Source organism: Podarcis pityusensis, assembly GCF_964106645.2.
Source record: "Podarcis pityusensis genome assembly, chromosome: 10".
Lineage (NCBI taxonomy): Eukaryota > Metazoa > Chordata > Lepidosauria > Squamata > Lacertidae > Podarcis > Podarcis pityusensis.
The window spans coordinates 26,454,941-26,474,565 of record NC_138035.1 but is presented as its reverse complement, the minus strand read 5'-3'; the positions used below and the strand labels follow the sequence as shown (position 1 = coordinate 26,474,565).

The 19,625-nt window shown below is 41.9% G+C and overlaps 1 protein-coding gene across 5 annotated transcripts; it reads right to left on the bottom strand.

Moving 5' to 3' along the window:
• Window positions 1-830: 830 nt before the first annotated feature.
• Window positions 831-17,214, bottom strand: TMEM263 (transmembrane protein 263). Of its 5 annotated transcripts, none has more exons than XM_080971864.1 (5): window positions 13,036-13,253; window positions 10,214-10,262; window positions 8,421-8,515; window positions 4,693-4,762; window positions 831-2,106 (listed from the first exon to the last, which is right to left on the bottom strand). In XM_080971864.1, exons 4-5 carry the CDS (start codon window positions 4,754-4,756, stop codon window positions 1,820-1,822), a joined length of 351 nt encoding a protein of 116 aa, XP_080827990.1. In that variant the 5' UTR covers window positions 4,757-4,762; window positions 8,421-8,515; window positions 10,214-10,262; window positions 13,036-13,253; the 3' UTR covers window positions 831-1,819. The 5 variants fall into 5 exon arrangements, with proteins under 5 accessions (XP_080827990.1, XP_080827988.1, XP_080827991.1 ...); XM_080971862.1 differs by having other exon boundaries at window positions 8,421-8,500; XM_080971865.1 differs by lacking the exon at window positions 13,036-13,253 and adding an exon at window positions 12,472-12,938.
• Window positions 17,215-19,625: the final 2,411 nt, after the last annotated feature.

Sequence of the window (19,625 nt, the reverse complement as noted above, 5' to 3'; positions counted from 1 at the left end):
CGAGAGAAATCAGGGTTAAACCTGCAGGCAGAGCATGAGTTCTACCACTTAAGCTACTGTCCTTTCCCTTGGCAGCTGAAATACAGATGGCAACAGCCGGATCATTTATATCAGACTGTTTAATGCACAAAATTCTAGAAACTAGAATAAGTGATTTTTGACAAACAATGGCTTTTGGCTGTCAGCAAAACAAAACAAAATTGAAAAACATGAATCCACTGTTTAGAATTAGAATCAATGAAGCGCAGGTGCTTAGCTTTTTCTTGATTTTAACACATACATTTTAGGAAATGCAGCATACGGAATATTCATGTGTACTTCAGCCATCTTTATACTACCAAAAACACTACAAAGTCAACAAGAACATGCTGAAGAGTTTCCAAATGAAATTTGCAGGGCATGAACCCCATTAACCCGCATTACAGTCCACTAATTTGAAGGCTACTTTGGAGTTAATGGATTATGAATTAGGAGCAAGAGAGCAAATGATAAATCTACATGTTGCTCAGGAAACCTTGAAAATGTATGTGTTAAATTAATTTCACCTAGTTATTTTTAATCACTTGGATTTTATCATTGCCAGTCTTCGGTGCTATTTTGTCGTCGTTCCCCCCCCCCCCCCCATTTTCAGCAAAACTACCTACTGAGCTGCCAATTCTAGGAAGGTCTGTGTTTTCATAGTGAAAATGGTATTGTCTAACCCATCAACCTGCACAGACTCTACTCATTTTCATTTGCAACACTGAAACAAATGATGCATAGCAGCAGCTGTTGTTGAATTCATGGCAGTGTTCAAGAAGCGGGTTTTAGAATCATTTGTATTGTTGGACTAGAAGCCACAAAAAGTGTTTTTATTCTAAGCTAGAAGTTATCCAGTAATGTATGGACTGTAAACTTGGACATACACTTCAGTTTAAACAAACTAACAGCACAAAGGAGTTTTCATTTTGAGGTGGGGGTTTGGAAACCAGCAAGTTACACCTGAGATTTAGCAGTCATCTCTTCAGTCAGTATGAACAGTGTTAAAAAAGTAAAGCTTCTTTCACAGACTGCATTGAAATGAGGGAAATTACAAAATCCTTCCAGTCACTAAGAAAAAATAGATTGTTTTTCACCGTAAGGCATGAATGATTGGTATACCACACAACTACATATATATAGAGACGCACACACATGCACACACAGAGTGAATGCAGTGACCATTCAGAGTTTATAGTGTGTATAAAAATAGTTTCAAAAAGCAAAGATATATGAAGACCCTTTAAGCAGTTCAATGATTCTTTATAAAAAAAAATACAGACGCCATAGGCTTGCAGCTAGAACATCAATATATTTATGGTACTGTAGAAGTTACCAACTGAGGACATGATCTAGCCAATATTTAAAGCACTTTAATGTTCAACTGATACTAAAGGGGCAGGTAAGCACAGGCTTTAGCCCCTCCCATTGGACCAACAGGACTTCAAAGTGCTTCACCTTTTGCTAGGTCATTCCCTCCCTTTTTATTTTCACATTTTTAGTTCAAGACTGCAAAAAAAATCTACAGTGAATTAATATTCATATGTGAGCTACCCTTTCAGATCCATGTACTTGATTCCATGTTCATCAAGTGTAACATTTCACAGATGAGTGCTTGAAGAAATCTATCGTTTTAAATGAAATTCCAGACACTGGGGTATCACACGGCTCTTGTCCCTTTCAGATGAAAGTCATTCACACAGCTCTTTATAGGAGTCTTAAGACCTGTGGCTTTGTAGCAGTCCATTTCTGCAGATTCCACAACCACAGAAGCAACTTCCTTGGCCTCAGTTTCTCTCTTTTAGTCAGACTTATCCTTCTTCTTCCCTGTTAAAGGCACTTTGCTTGTGATAGCAGATCCTACAGCTGTAACACCTCCTGTCACAGCAGAAACACTTCCTTTTACCAATCCTACTCCCATGGAAGGCACGGCTGTTACTGCTGTTTTGGTCATTTCTAGGCTTTTCCCTCCTATCCATGCTACACCACCAATTGTGGCACCAACAGCTCCCTTTGTTATGCTGAAGAGGCCACCAGTCACACGATAAAGCATGCCGGGCTGCTGCTGTGGATGATCTTTTAATGAATCTGAGAAGGAGAGAGATAGTTAAATGTTCAAATCATATTTTAATGTTTTTAAGACAAACAATTGCAGATCCTTCTAACATGACATATACCACATGGACTATAAGCATTCTATGGGATGGCTGTTAGAAGAAGCCATTGCAAGTTTTTTTTTTAAAGGATAACATTTTCAAAAAAGATATTAAAATATTTTGCGTAATTGTTAAACTTACACCACTTTTTCCTTTATCAAGCTGTTGTCTCTTTAGTTCAGTCTTGTAAATAAACTGGAGCAGTGCTTTTGGGGGGGGGGGATAACACAAATTTCCAGAGTCTCAGAACCTTTCAGGAGCACATGGAAGATTCTGTCTAACCCAAACCTACTTTTACAAATGGCCTCGTCCTTGATTTCCTCTCTAAGGAATCCTGCAACCTTTGGTTATGATTTGCTTGCATATTGTGTATGCTTTGGGAAGAACTAGGGTTTAACCATTTTCATAATTCTCTTTGGAAAAGAAAGGTTTTGACCTGCCTTTCAAAATATGGTAAGGAAGGAACATTCCCTCAGATAATCAGCAGCCAGGATGTTTCCTTATTTTTAATGCCTCAATGTCATTTCCAGGCTTCCAGATGTGCATGCCAGTTCCCCACTGGGAAGTAGTGCATATAAAACAGGGATGGCCAAACATGGCCCTCTAGCTGTTTTGTGACTACAACTCCCATCACCCCTAGCTAACAGGACCAGTGGTCAGGGATGATGGGAATTGTAGTCCCAAAACAGCTAGAGGGCCACATTTGACCTTAAAAGATCTACTCTGTGTATGGTTAATGTTGGATACACCCCCTAAGCACCAAACTCTGCATGACATGTTAGAAAAGAATAGGCTAGAATCCTGTACACACTTACTTGGGAGTAAATTCCACTGAACTCAATGGGACTTGCTTCTGAATAGCTCTGAATTAACACCATTTTTTTCTTGTTTTACCAGACTTAAACAGGTTCAGAGCAAATGAATAATAGGGTGCTTCCAGACATAACATTTTGTAGATTACTGGCTCTCCAGAGCACCCACAAGTCTCACTTCTACTGTCAGCTCCCATGCTGATAGCTGCTTGTCCGTGTAGTACAGAGAACACAGCTGCCATCATGCCAACACAATGACGGTAAGCTCTAAAATAATCACTAAGAAATGAGAGATACTTCTTTCCACACCCTTGTTATATGATGATGATGATGATGATGATGATAGGCATTACTCAACTGTTGCTACTGAGAGTGACTCAAGTCAAAGTATGTTCAAAAACTGCACAGTCCAGTATTAACAACCACTTAAACCTGATTGTGTATCTAAGTACTGCAGAGGAGACAGGAGAAAGCCTAACAGTGGTTGACAGATCAGTGAGGTGGTCACTCATTTCAGAAGCCTGTGAATTTCAGTTTTTGTAAGATTAGCTCTCTATGTGAAAAGTGTCGTAAGTTATCTGAATTTCTGAACCACATGCTATGAAGCACACAAGTCCATGAAATAAAATGGAATTGACCACTGTGAAACTCATGCCTATTGGATAAGACAAACTATGCAAGAAATAAGTTCCTAAATTTCATTTAAACCAATAAGCTGGTAATAGCAAGACATACGCAGCCTAAAATAGAAATTCAGGAACATAAGCGAAACCAATAGGCCAAGGTATGCAAGAAATAAAACAGGATTTATTGGCATATAAGCATGTACAGCTTCTGTGCTGTCCTATACGCTAACAGCAACTCATTCTCTGAATGTGGATCCTTATGCAGCCAAAACAACACCATCCATACATAGCAGGGAGGAATCAGCAGTGTTTTGGGAAACAAAGGTTTGCAGAATTTACCAAAAAGCATATGCCGGGGAAGATAAGATGCTAAGAGTTGGACCTGGTTGTTAAAAACCCAATGCCTCCTCAGCTGTGAAGCACACTGTGGAGGCATGGGCAAACACAATTTTAAACTAATCAAAAACATTTTTTTTTGGTGATTTTCTATGCAGAGTCAGCTATAGTCTTGAAATTGAAATACAGTGGTACCTTGGGTTACATACACTTCAGGTTACATACGCTTCAGATTACAGACTCCGCTAACCCAGAAATAGTACCTCGGGTTAAGAACTTTGCTTCAGGATGAGAACAGAAATCGTGCTCCGGTGGCGCGGCAGCAGCAGGAGGCCCCATTAGCTAAAGTGGTGCTTCAGGTTAAGAACAGTTTCAGGTTAAGTACGGACCTCCAGAACGAATTAAGTACTTAACCCGAGGTACCACTGTAAGTTCATAAGAGGGAAACTTATTCACAATTTAGTAAATAACTGATTAATAATGAATAGATGGACTACATTTCAGCCCCCACATTGCATCGCTCGGCTCCTCAGCACTAAGAGCAATCATTTTCTAAAGTAGGCTTGATGAAATCCTTCAAGCACTGTAACGTACGAATATTTCTTCTTCCTTTTTACAAGTTCACTCAGAAGTAAGTCTCACTGGATTCAATGGTACTTACACCCAGGAACACAGGGACAAACAGGTTTGTAGCCGAAACCTTAAAGCTGACAGAACCATGGTAAACTTGTTATTGAAATTTACCTTCTGGTGGCTCCTCATTAAGATATGCAGGAACATCTTGTTCATTTCTGTCTGTTTGATTCATTATTGCCTGTAGGAGAAAAACAACAACCGAGTTCTCATTTGCAATATAGGCACAAGTCAATCTTTCACTCATCTCCCTTTAAAATAGGAAAGATCATGTACAGCCTAATCCTAATACTTGCTACAACAGCCAGTTGGGTTGTACCAACTGCCATGCCAATCCAATATAATGACATTATATGAGTGCTACAATCCGATGTTCCAAGAGCCAGCAATGGCAGTTTTCACATTGTGCTAAGTTAAGCACAAACCTGCCAATCCAGCTTGCATTGGTTTAAAAAACAAACAAAAACATCACTGAATGGAATAAAGAATAATACATGATATACTGAATCAGTATTAAAAATGCTACCACGGGCAGCCATTCAAAGAGCACAAAACTGCAAGAATAGCTCCATACTTGAGGAACAGGCAACTTTGTCTCACTTTCTAACAACAGTACTTTACTGTCAAGAATTATACAGTGGTGCCTCGCAAGACGAAATTAATACGTTACGGAAGTATCTTCGTCTAGCGGTTTTTTCGTCTTGCGAAGCAACCCTATTAGCGGCTTAGCGCTATTAGCGGTTTAGCGGCTATTAAAGGCTTAGCGGCTAAAAGGCTATTAGCGGCTTAGAAAAAGGGGGGGGGGAATGAAAAAAAATCTCAAGACTCGCAAGACATTTTCGTCTTGCGAAGCAAGCCCATAGGGAAATTCGTCCTGCGAAGCGCATTGAAAAACGGAAAACCCTTTCGTCTAGCGGGTTTTCCGTCTTGCGAGGCATTCATCTTGCGGGGCACCACTGTACTGCACAAATTATACTTCACAAATTGAAGAGTCAGCCTTCCTTACTACAGATTTAGGCAATACAGTGGTACCTCAGGTTACAGATGCTTCAGGTTACAGACCCCACTAACCCAGAAATAGTACCTCGGGTTAAGAACTTTGCTTCAGGATGAGAACAGAAATCGCACGGCGGCGGCACAGCAGCAGCGGGAGGCCCCATTAGCTAAAGTGGTGCTTCAGGTTAAGAACAGTTTCAGGTTAAGAACGGACCTCCAGAACGAATTAATATCTTAACCCGAGGTACTACTGTATTCATTCAGACAAGTCTATCTCAAACCCAGATATTGGCACCCTATTCAAGATCTCCTGTTCAGCAAGCTGGTTTTTTTAGTTCACGGAGAAAGGTTCTACCATACATGAAACATCTCCCATCAGTTGCTTCAGGCATCTTGTAATGATAAAACTTTTTTGCTTAGTCTTTCCCTGACCAATAATACTGGGTCTTAACTAGAGTTTTGCATTTATGATACTATTTTACTGGGGTTTTTTGTGTATTTTTGTTCACTTGGCGATTAAAAATTTTAAACGGTTTGGAAATGCTTTTAAATAAATAAATAAATGTTTCCCTACGACTTAACAAAAATGATGTAAGAATTATGCTGAGAACAGGTTTCTCCTCAGCAAGAAAATCCAGTGGGTAGCCACATTGGAAGGGATCCTCAAATATGGTTATCGGGGCAACAATCAGTTTGGTTTGAACAGTCAAGAATTGAAAACATCTGGTAAACTCCACCCTAGAAATGGCAAGCTTTCAAAACAAAACAAAAAACACCCCAGAACAAAACACATTGGCAGCCACTGGAGGCAAAGTGCATGTTTTCCAAATAGGTAATAGGCTGCCCTGTGCTTGAACATATCTTCAGGGTCATGGGTTTGAGGGAAAGGGTTTCCTATACACACAGCTCCTGCTACTCTTCCCCTGTAAAGTCCACTCAGAAGGCAGTGGGTACAAAAGGGACACAGGAGACAGTCTTGCTGGCAACCAAATACAATGAATGTTACCAAGCCCAGCAAAAGTTATGGACTCCTGGACGCTAGCAGAACCTCACAGTTCTTAATTCCAACCATTTATATAGTTTTTCAATAAACAGGGAAGAGTTGAGGTTGCATGGATATTGAACAATTAGAAAATGCAAAAACAAAAGAAGTTTATTTAGTGGCATGCCATTGTAGTAGATTACATTGCAACCCTTTAAAAAATGCTGAACTAATGAATGAACTGACTTTTGGACTTTGATGGGCTATTAATATTAAAATCACCAGGACAAGCTCATCCTCAAGTGCAAATATTTATCAACTGCTGATGAAATGAGATCCTGTGAATATATAACATTCCTGCTCAGATGTCTGCGCCAGATGCAGATTTGTTACCGGACCAAGTTCAAGGTGTTAACAGCTTAGTAGCAGTTTACTGAAAGGATGACCTTACCCAATACCTGCCCATTCAACCACTCTGATCTGTGGAATAATATACATTCTGCACTTGTAAGGAAAAAATATTTTGGCATGGCAACTCCCATACTCTGAAATTTCCTTCCCACTGACATTAGGCAGGTGCTGTATTCCTTTCAGAACCTGCTAAAAACCTTTTTGTTAGTTGAGCCTAGCCAGACATGTATTTTAATCTGTAATTTTAACTTACAATGTATATTTTTAACTGAGGGTTTTAGTCATATTTTGATTTTTTAACTTTGATTTTTATTGACAATTTTAACAAATACATATTATTAGACGTTTTATTTACAATTACTGGTAAGTGGTATATAAATTTTGTTGACTTTAATTAATTAAAAGGGACACATTTTAAGTTATCTAGTTTTTAAATTGCTACTTGTTATTTTAATGTGAAACATACAGTTAAATGTGTGAGAGAGAGATCAGAACTATACCATGATGCTAAATATATCTGCTAAGACAAGTTCTGCGGAAGTCAGTAGGTCTTAATTCCAATTAAGTAAGTTTAAAATAAAGGTGTCAGACGCCTCCCCCTCATACCATACAAGGTTACCAGTCGGAAGCATTTAAAAGGAAGGCAGCCAAGTAATACCATCTAACAGAGTTAGTTCAATAATGCCATGCAGGACATGTTGCCTTATTAATTTCCCAGTCCTTAATTAGGGTCAATTAGATCAGATACAGTTTTGCCAAGAGATGTGGTATTAACACTACTGTATTGGCCACATTCCAGCCACATATCTCTTACAGTTTTAATTGGATAAAGCATTAATCTCTATTTCCTGTCTTTAGAATACAGTACAGTGGTACCTCGGGTTAAGTACTTAATTCGTTCTGGAGGTCCGTTCTTAACCTGAAACTTCTTAACCTGAAGCACCACTTTAGCTAATGGGGCCTCCCGCTGCCGCCGCGCCGCCAAAGCACGATTTCTGTTCTCATCCTGAAGCAAAGTTCTTAACCCGAGGTACTATTTCTGGGTTAGCGGAGTCTGTAATCTGAAGGGTATGTAACCTGAAGTGTATGTAAACCCAAGGTACCACTGTAGTATTAAAAAGCTTCTTTGAAAGCTGCTATTTTGGAAGTAGCACACATTTTAGAAGTGTACATATTCAGTGCTGAATAACAGGGTTTATTATTCTCATCGTATCTGTAATTCACTTCCCAAAATCAATGACGAATTTTTATCATTTAAGCAGAACTGAACATTCCGTTTTAGGCTTTTAGAAGAAATGCAGTACAAAAATAATTAAATTAGCAAAATTAAGCAGCTAACACGTAGATAAGTGTCAAGTACACTACATTTGTTTAAGAAGCATTATGCAGCACTAGAATTAAACAAGTAGTATTAAATATAAATATTTTACACCACATATAATGTACATACCTATTTAACGCCTTGCTGTTTAGCTTCAAGATGACCAGCACAAGTTCTCTCCTTGTTTCCCCTTATTATTAAACAGCAGTCTACAATTATAAACACTGGTCAAATCAACAGAAACAAAAACAGCACGTATCCAGTGAGATTAATAATATAAGAAATTTCCAGAAGTAAAAGAAAGGTTGGTGTGTCCTTATAAAAAAAATGTCCAAGACATTCTTTTTCAAGTGAGGCAACACTTCACTGGCTAATCTTTAAATCGTATATGTTTAACAAACAGGTATCCATATCTTTGAGAGCCACCCAAAGGAGGAAGACAAGAATTTTAATGGATGATACACATAAATATGTGTGCCCTTGCTGTTATTATGCAACTTCAGATTTCAACTGAAATGACAGGCGCTAAACTGTAAAAAAAAACACACAATTTTTTTTGTAGATTGATACTTATTCTGGGGGTGCCAAATGAACCATATACTAAAAGAGTCAAGGCTCCTGCAATCATCCAAGTTTCTATCAGTGTATAGGCACAAGGTGGAAGGTTGCACCAAAAGCTTAAAATATAAACATTTTGGAGCTGCTGCACATGTGTCCTTCATGGCCCTTCCTGTGTGGAAAGCTGCATGTTGCCTATCTACACATCACCATATGCAACAAATGTGCATAAGCCCATTTTGTCAGGGAACTCTGCCATCTACTGGGATTTTCACCATAAGTAGATGTGTGTCCATCCATCATGTTTGATAGTATAAAAGCAGATTTAATGGCATTTCTGACATGAAGTGGTATCCCATACAAAATCTGTCTCTCAGTTATTTTACTGAAAACAATTTCCACAATATCGATATAGTAAAAGTGTGTAAATAGGTCCTCCGTTTGTATAGTGTATAGGCTAAGAGCCCAAGCTGTGAGCCAGAGAGTTCCTGGTTCAAATCTTGCCTCTGCCATGACAAAAGGTCTGGGGTGGGGAATCTGCAGCCGTCCAGATGTTAGAATCCACTCTCCCGTGAGCCCTGCCAGTGTAGCCAATGATGGGAGTTGGGAGTTGTAGTCCAGCAACATCTGGAGAGCCTCATCCCTACACCTTATTATTCCAATTATAGGAACCCTCAGTTCCTTTCCCCATCCACAGTATATGGTTTATACAACAACCATGTAAAACAAGTGAGCAAACTGGCCAGATTATTGTTTTATGAGCGATTTTTCAGTATCTTAAATGTTTGCAGTAGGGTACTTTTCTTCATATTTACAGGTTCATATTTACAACATGCATAACAAACTATTTTGACCGGGTTAATTAGTAGAGTATTCCGAAATAAATTAAGAAATCTGGATTGATGTATTATCACTACACTGCAAACTGCCTCCCTGCAAATATTCAGCTAAATGCAAGACCATATTCTACACGAAAATGCATAACATTAATTCTATGTCAAAGTTTGGAATGGACTTGCACCTTTATGAACATTCCCTGCCTTTGCCTTCCTCCCTGGACTTCCCACACAGCTTTACTCTTCTGCCTTTGCAGTTTCCTATACTGATGGGATATTATCCAACAGCTGAGAGAAGTGCACATTTGCAACCTTGCAGCAGGCCATGTTTTGGGGGCTGGTGGTGGCAAATGCAGAAGTGAGGTCAGAATCACCCCTGTCTCCAATGCTTTTCTGCAAAGTTAGGTGGCATCTGTCATTGGCAAATACTCTCTTAATCCCCTCTACCCCCATTTAGGTTTCTCAGTGTCTACTTACGGTAGACCTACAATTACTTAAATCTAAATATATATAAAAACCAAGACTTACCAACTGTTTCTGTATTCAAAAGTCCTACTGTGGTTTCCTATATGAAAACCTAGGAAAGTAACATGCTTATTAACATTTATATACTGTACAACAGACTTCTCAGAATGTCAATTAAATCTCAGCTGCAACACACAATGGCCTGAAGAAATGCAAGTTATTTATGTGGTTTTTAAAGAACTATAATTAATGCAAAGCTTTGAAGATCTAAGAAAGGCGACTCAGGATGCCTCAGAGCAAGTTTTCCATTTAGCCATAATTTAAAATGTACTGTTTTAATAAACGAGTTCCTACACTCTATCTCTGTGGGCATCTATCAAGCTGCTTAACTATGAGGAAGCACAGGCAGTTCAGTTAGTAGTACTCAGCCTCCCCACATGCCTGGAAAATCAAGAGAAAAGGGAGGTTGTATAACCATTGACGTGTATGATGTACTTTAGTGTCCCAGAAAAGAAGGAATGGAAGAAAAGCAAATGGGGGGGGGGGGAGAGAACTGTGGTTTTCCCGTCACTTCCGTTGTCACAAAAAGTTGAATAAGTGGGATTGTTAGGCAAGAAAGTCAAATCTGAATGTGCAACCTGAAAGTTATGTGACTGAATCGCACCTGAAAATAGCAACCGTCTAGAAGAATGTGGTTTAGCAATTATTGCTAACTGGAGAATCTGCTGGCCAAATCACCACCACCTCAATTCTCCACTGAATTCTACCCAAACAAATTACATGTATTATTAAAAATTTCCATAGTTCTACTCACTTCCCCCCAAAGAAACACTTTGGCTAATAGTTACTCAGACTTTATAATAAAGCACTTTGTGGGGTGTTGAGCAACAGAATGTACTTCCAGCCGCTCTATATCCCACACCCTTCTGGAGAATAAAGCTTATCTATTCTGGGTTTAGAACAGCAAAAGCTGAAGTAAGCATCTCCTAGTGGTGCAGACATATAATTGCTAGCACACTTGCAAACTAAGCAGGGTCCAGTATGGTTTCAAACTGGATGAAGGATTGTGTGTTGAGATTCTTGCATTGCAGGGGTTGGGTTAGCTGACCCTCAGGGTGCAATCCGACTCTACAATTCTATGATTCTAAGGGCATTATCTAGATAGTGAGATAATCATAGAGTAAGATGTGGTATTGTAGGCTATCTAGTCCAAATACCTGCTTCATGCAGGAAATCCACCATCAGAGAATCCTTAGCAAATGGCTGTCTAGAGGGCTTGAATAGTTCCAAAGAAAGGGAGTCCATCATGTTTCTGAGTAATTTGTTTCATTGTGAAACCACTCATTAAGTTTCCTCTAATTTTCCACCAAAATCTACCTTCCAGTAACTTAAGCCAATTAGAGCTTGTGCTACGCTGTCCCTGAAGGCAGGTCAAATCTTTGTTTTCCAGTCTATGGGACAGCCCTTCAGATATCTGAAGATCATGTCCCCTATCAATCTTCTCTAGGTCTGGGACTCGCACAAACGGAGCCTTGCATGAATGGTCAGACAGTTTAATAAGCCTGGCCAGGCATCTAGCACTCAAGGTTTATGGAGCAGAAACTTTCAGGAATAGCATTAGGTACATCAAGTCAAAGGAGTCTTGGGAGAGAAAGAAGCAGAAAAACAAGCTGAGAACAGGCCTGTAAATGGCAGATTGGGAGCATTACTACTTTCTGCTGCAAAAAGCTTTAAATGGGAACCCTGAAGACACAAGGAAAAAAATCACGGATCTATATCACAGCAGTGACGTGGCAGGAGAGAGAGAGAGATGTAACCTGGAACCATGCAGCTGTTGACGTGCTGCTGCCTGGATTCTTTTGCCCGCCCTCTAAAGGGCTCTTCCACGTTGAACACGGTGCTCCTTTCTAATAGAGAAGGTGCTCAAAGTCTGCTGCCAGAACAGCACTGGCAGGAAACCCCCGCCTTCTCTCCCCCTGCCACAACCAACGCACCCCCCCTCCTCCATTTACAGATTCTCATGCCATCTGCACTCAGAAGCAAATTCTACTGTGAATTAATGCCTTTCCTCAAATCCCCCTCCCCCAGCGCTCCATTCAAGCTGTAAACAGAACTGCACAAACAGGCTCTCTAGGGAAGGCTGGTGGACATCATATACGGCAAATGTCTATAAGCAAAGACAAGCTTGGGAGCTTCTGATACTTGCACTGATTCCCCTCTCACACAAAACGCATCACAAGTTCTCCTGCTCCACGACGACCTACATCTGGCCATTTTAGGAGGTCAGCTTTTAAGGCTGCTGCTATTCCGTGCACGCTTACCTGGGGAGTCAGCTCCACCGAACACAGCGGGACTTAATCCGGAGAAAACACGGTTTTGGAGGGTGGGGGGGCTGCCCTGTAAACCGTTTATCCAGAGCAGGAAAGAAGAGCAACCGTTCCAAGGCAAAAACTCAACTGCATTTGTTTATTTTGGAACGAAACGGACATTCTTTTATTTTCCAGACTGCTCCTCCGAGCCCCCCCCCCCCGTTTTCCTCGCGTACCCCGAAAAGCTGTAGTTTTGGGAGCAGAGGAAAAGAGGCGGCGTCTGTGGGCGTCCTTATTCAAAACTGGTTCCCTCTGGCCATTTGTCTACACCCTGCCATTCAGTTACGAGCTCCCCTCCCAAAGCCACCCTTGGGGGGTGTCATTCTGTGCCCCCCATTTCCCTCCTGCCTTGTCCCCCCTTCCCCGGGTGGAGGGCGACGGGAGACCCCTTAAGGGTAGGGCGAGGTGGAGGGGGTCGCGCCCCTCTTTTCTCCCATAGAGAGGGGGGAGATGCTTTTGCCCAGCCCTCCTCGCCTCCCTCTTTCCGCGGCTGACTAGGCCGCGTCTCGGGCTCACCTCCGTCCTGCCAGCTCGCGGCTCCGCCTGGCCGAGGGATCTTCCGCTCGCCCCTCTCCTCTCCGGCGGCGGCAGCAGCAGCAGCTTCTTCCCCCACCGCGGAGCGAACTCGGGCTCCCCTCGCGTTGCTGTGGAAGCTGCTCCTTCGGCGCCTGCCGACGTGGCGACCTACGCACCTCGCCCTGTCTCCGCCCGGAGAACCCGCCCCGGGCCGGCCCCCAGCGCCCCCCGCCGCTCGGAGGGGCGCGCAGGCGCTTCAGCCTAGGCCCAGGCCCGTCTACACGGGCGCTTCGCTCCTCCAGCGGCGCCTCCTCGGCGACCGCTGATGCTGAGGAACCAAATATGAGGAGGGATGAAAGGGACAGCAGCCATAGATAGATATAGATATACCGTATACGTTTTATGTTCACACATACACACCTTTCCCCCATCTCCCAATTTTCCCGTCACTAAGGACGGGTTTATGTGTCCAAAAGTCAGCATTTGCCTGGCTAATTATTACAGTTGCCAACATTTCTTTCCTCAAGATAGCGACCCTGTGCCTTTCAGGCAGAAATGCAAGAGAGGCAAAGGCTTTTCTGCCAGAAGGGGCTACCACAGGGAAAACAACACCTGTCACTGAAAAAAGCAAAACAAAGAAAGAGGTGGCATTGCTGCTACCCGCTCACATGCATGGGGTTCTTGCCAGCAGTTGTCAGCTGGGTTTGGAAATAAGGAGACTATGCCCTAGGCATAGTCAGAGATCAGATCCCGAAAGGTTGGCTCGACCCAATGGCTTCTGTGCAGGTACAACCTATCTGAGTCATGAGCGCAGGAATTCCAGCAGCCATGCCAAAATCCACAACAATATGTGCACAAAGTCCCAATAACGGAAGCGCAGTTGGCAGCCTGTCCCAGGCTTCTAATGGCTAATTATTGTGGTGCCTTGTTTGTGCTCAGCAGCCGCTGATTTCTTTCTCCCAGGATGCTTGAGCAATTACTCATTTCAGGGACTGATGAAATGGCAATTGTATATTTTGCATCATGTACACAGCAGCGTAGACAGGTGTACACTTTGCCATATTCAGATACCACAAAAGGAAAATGTTGCTGGCCTTGGAGAAAAAAATCCATAATCTTTAAACTATAATTTTCATTCACAAGCCTCTCTAGAAAGCAAGAGACATGTCAATTGATAATGTGTCCTCAGATATCAGAATAACATATATGAGCTAGGTAACAGGGGAAAGCTATGGTTGAAGGCTGTCCACTTACATGGTTGCAGGGGACCATAGCTGAGCGGCATACTTTGCATACAGAAGGTCCCGAGTTCAATTCCTGACATCTCCTGTTAAAAGGAACAGGGCAGGTGATGGGAAGGCCTGTTCTCTGCCTGTGATCCTGAAAAGCCACTGCTAGTCAGAGTAGGTGTATGGGGTGTTAGTATCTCTGGTGTCATGCTCCTTCTGGGGTAGTTTGTCCACCTGGGGTTCCTAGAAGTTGTCAGCATGTAACAGCAGCCACACCTTGGGAACAGCTTTTACTGGCCAGCTAAACCAGGTGAGGTTAGCCGATGGCATGGGCAGGGGGGCAACTGTCCCCCTAGATCAAGTAAAACAATAGAAATACTTAACTAACTGAACAATCACATTGGTCCTGCCCCCCCAACAAAAATGCTGGCTATGCCCATGGTCGATGGGTCTCAAACCCTCAGTGAGTTATGTCACGGCTAAAATGGCCGCTGTTTCTTTAATGCGAATAAAGCTGGGTCAGCATGATTCAGCGGCTTGCAGCAGGTTGTATATATAGAGTGAGAAATTTTAGTTTGCTGAGGCTGGGGTTGGTTGGTTGGTTAGTGTTGGTGTGTTCAGTCGCTTTTGCACAAAGACTTTTAAGAATAAAACTCTGCAAGGATATTCTCATGGACTCTTTTGTGCCAACAAGGGTCCGAGGACCAGGCTGAGGAAACAAAGGGAGGTCAGAACCCTTTCCTTCTTCTTCTTCTTCTTCTTCTTCTTCTTCTTCTTTTTTTTTTTTTTTTTTGCTTTTTACAAACACTGACAAGTTAGGGATTTGCCCTGCATGCGAAGGCAGGCTCTGGTAGATTGAGTGGACAAATATTGTCAAGAAGGTGGTTTCTGCATGTGCTGTAGCAGAAAGTGAGGGGCAGATGAAGTTTGTCAACCTGAGAAGGTAGCCCATCTAGGAAAGGAAAACTGTGATCTTAAACCCCTGCTGTCTTGTGAGATATCTCTGGGAGAAGAAAAGGCTAAGGAGTAGCTACATAAATCTGGAGGGTGTTCCTAAGATGGCTCGATGGTGCCTTGTACACCTCCTTCTGGCAACTCCTGCAGCCAAGCTGGTGCCAAACATAATTGCTCAGCTTTCCTTGTTGTCTGGGCAGCCCAGGACCTCCATACACACTGTTGAGGCTTGTGCCCTGGGGAGTTCACTTCAGTTCTGCTAACAGTTAAAGTGGTTTGACTTCACCCCTGGAAGTGAGACAGGTGGATGCCAACAACAACAACAACAACAACACTCCATTAAAGTGAAAGCGTGTGACAGATATATTTTCGTTGTGACACCCAGATTTTAGTACTTTTCCTTGAGAAGCTCAGGTGGCCCCTTCTTTGGCATTTTGACGCATAATTAAACATATTTTTCCTTTGTGCCTTTGGTCTGAGTAACTGAACACTTTAGACCCTGTCTCTTAATATTCAAAACTTTTTATGCTGTTCCATTTTTGTATTTCATTATTTCTTCTTTGACTCAGTGCATTGTTTTTATCATAATCCATTTGTTTCTTTCCAAATTGTTGCTAGTCACTTTTGCCTAAAAAAACTTGATGCAGAAGAAAAAAATGATTGTATCCCGCACTTCTGTTTGAACTCCCCTTGCCCCCTACAGCCTCCTGTGCACCCTCAAAATCTGCCCCAGAGGGCTGGAGGACCATCTGGTGCTGATTTTAGGAATGCTTGGGGATGGGGAGGAAGGGGAAGTCCCATTACACAAATGGAACTTTGCTCCTTTAGTGTTTGTTTATATTATTTAAGGCACTTATATACTGCTTCATCATGAGTGTTTCTAAACAGTGTATATAAAGTGGTTTACAGTGTTGGACACATCCCAGAGTAAGGAACAAAACAAAAACAGCCCTAAAGATTGGCAGATTACTTTAAAAAAAAATCTGAGCAGGAAAAAATAGTACTGTAAAAGTAAAAAAATGCAGCAAAACAGCATATATTACTCTGAGTGAAAGGCAGTAAATCTCTCTTAGGCAATAGCTGGTGAAGCATACAGTGGGGGGAAGGTAAACAATGGAGGCCTTGCCTTCATTCATGGCCTGCTTGTGGACTTCATGGAGGCGTCTGGTTGGCCACTGTGGGAAAGAGGATTCTGGACGCATCATCATAGAGTTTTATTCATATGTGCATTTAATAGATCCATCCTCAGTTAACTAAAAGCCAAATCTCGGCTAACAGATTTTTCAGTGCCAAATTTTAGATGGGTTCTCGGCAAGTTTCTGCTCTCAGTGCAGCAAGTTTAGATGCTAGCAGAATCAACATATCTATTCTAGTAAAATTAAAGGATACAGTGATTCTATTTTTGGTGCCTTGAATGACAGGCTGGAACCGCAATCCCCTCTCTCTACTGCAAAAATTATAAGTATGCAATGGATTTTATTTTAGAAGGGCAAGATGATCTCAACCTCAAATTGTCCCATTCGAAAGGCAAGCACATAGAAAGCAAAACTGTTTACTTACCAGATGCAAGATATTTCAGACAGACTTCTTCTTTGGTGATCACTCGTAGCCAAGTAAGATTGTCTTCCATGAACACAGTTTAACAGTGAGTCCATAAGTGACTGTGGAGGCCAATTCTGGATCTACACGTCCTTCCATAGTGGGGACATAGGTTTCTGGGCGGGAATTGATCACGGTGAGGGTTTGCCAAGAGTGCCTTCCTCTTAGCACATTTCTCCGTGTCGTCCTGAGTTCAAGCGTCTTCAAAGCCCATGACACTTTTCAGATTCCTTCAGATTGAAGCATCACATTCCCAAACGTCTCTCTGCACTTTAGCAGCCATTGGTTCTGACAACCAGAACAGTTGCTCTGCTCTGGAGACCCTCTTCCGAGCCTCATAGCTAGCCTCATAGAAGATAGCGTATGTCTCATTTTGCCCTGCTATCCCAGCAAGGAGAGCATTGCCTATGCCTAGGCACCCATCCACATGCCTCATTTTTTGTTCAACAGTCAGCCAGGGGGAAATAAGTAAATTGGTGCCTTGGACTGGACTGTTTTGCTTTCTTGTTCTTTCTGGCTCATCTGCGTTTTCTTGCAATTGACACGAACCTTGAGTTATCAGAACGCTACAAAAACTATACAACACCTGTTTGAAGAATGAAAAGTGAGTGCATAAACCATAATGCATTTATCATACCACCCTTCAACTCCCTGAAAACATGTTATTGGTCTGTCTCCAGCCCAAATTAGAAAGAATCTGCCCGCATCACTTTTGTTAATGTGTTTGCTGAGAAGCAATGCTTTTAAAACGACAGCAGGTGGAGCCCTTGCAACAGCATTTCCTTGGAGCAGTGTGTTCTGTCCAGCTAAGCAACTGCTTTTTAAACAAGTTAAAAATAAATCAAATGAGTTAACAATATTAATAATACAAAAACAGATCCAATAAGGCCAATCCACAAAATATTTAAAGCAATGTACTTGAATTTAAATCATATAGTTGCTTTGGATTAATAACATAGTAATTAAAAGATAGAAATGTGCATTCATAGTTTGTGGTTGGGTGAAGAGTTTGTTGAGCCCCACATTGTTCATGGGTCCTGGGCTCAGTGGAATTCCTTCAGCACCCAGCAAGACAAAATTACCTGCATAGTTTTCAGTGGAGGTTGACCAGATTTAGCGTCTTCCTCTTCTTGCGCAATTCCAGGGGATGCGATTATCCTTCATTGACCGAGAAGAATGTAAAAATGGATCCCAAGTGAACCACATCGTTATATTACCAGAGGCTGAGAAATATGGCATGGCTGCCTCCCTTAAGCCTTGCCAGTGAGCGTCTAAGATGCACCTGGGTGTCAATGTGGCATAGCAGTTAGAGCGTCAGAACAGGAAACCTAGGCTCAAATCCCCGTTTGACCATTGAGTGACCATCTCTCAGCCTAACCTTCAAAATGGGGCAGTTGTGAGATTTAAACAGGTGTGGAGAGACAGAACGATGTATGCCACCTTATGTTCCCTGGAAGATGGGTGGGATTAGTAAGGGGGAAAGAATAATTAAACAATGTGGCTCACAGATGCTGTATCCGGACTCTCAGAGTAGACAAAACTGGGCTAAATGGACAGTTTGACCTGATATAAAATAGCTTAGCAATGGTGCCATCTCACAAAATTTTGAAAGGAGGTCCATCAGTGCACTTCCTTTTTGGTTTAAGAAGGGCATACTAAGCTATCCTGTCGTGGGCTATGAGGAATGAAGAATCTATCTTTGGGAGTTCTCTTGTTTTTGGATTTTGCTGCTGTTGCTGTTTTGGTTTTTCATTCTGTGCTGCATTAGTTCGCTGGTTTGCGGTCTCAGATGACACTAGTTTCATTTATTGTAAGCCTCCGTGGGCTCATTTGGAGAGACAGGTTAGAATAGCTAAAAACCAAATAAATACACTATCCTCAAGGAAGAAGCATTTCCTTGTACAGCTAGATGGCAGTAATGGCACATCCAATTAGTAGGTAGTTTTTGTAGCTTCTTGAAGGATTGGCTTTTGTTTTCTACAATAAAAGTAAGGGTATCTTTGATCAAAGTTTGTATAGATGGAGCTGGAAGAATGCCTTCATGTTTGTTCCGGATCTTGCCTATTTTTCCTTTGGGCTCCTTCGTCTGCTAGACCCCTTTGGCAGGTGGTAAATCTCAATACCTAAACAGAAAGACCTCCTATGTCCACACAGGCCTCTTCCAGCATAGTTGACGCAGAAGGTCACTTATCAGCAGAGGGGACAGAAACAATGCCAACAAACTATTTCATAAGGAGCGGGCTCTCTTTTGGAGCTGACAAGGTCTCTACAGTTCTTCCCTCCAATATGCAAAACTTCATGCCCAATTACAGTGGCTCAAAAGTGAATTTGCTGAGATGAAGGTAAGCAGAAGAAAGAGGGAAAGAGAAGCACACATTGGTGCCACTACTTGAAGCTATCTTGAAGAAGTGTGTTTTTATTTCTGCTTTAAAATACTGTCATGTAAACCACTTATGACTTTTTTGGAGACAAAGTGATATATAAATCTTGCTAAAATAAACACATAAAACGCATGTTTTGAATACAGAAGATCCCAAATTCAATCACTGGCATATCTAGTTAAGTATTTTAGGTAGATGGGATGGGGAAATCTTCCTTGTATGTTCCCTACTGTATATACACATATATATCCAAAGTACATCTGTGTATGCATTCACTGGAAATATACGTGCAGACATGGCTCTGGATGCATAGAGGACCACATGTGCAAAAAACATATAAACTCATGAATCTGGCATGTTTATTGCATGCCAGGTGCCCGCATTGGGTTTTTGATGCTGTTGTTGGGTGTGGAATTTGTAGTTTGGA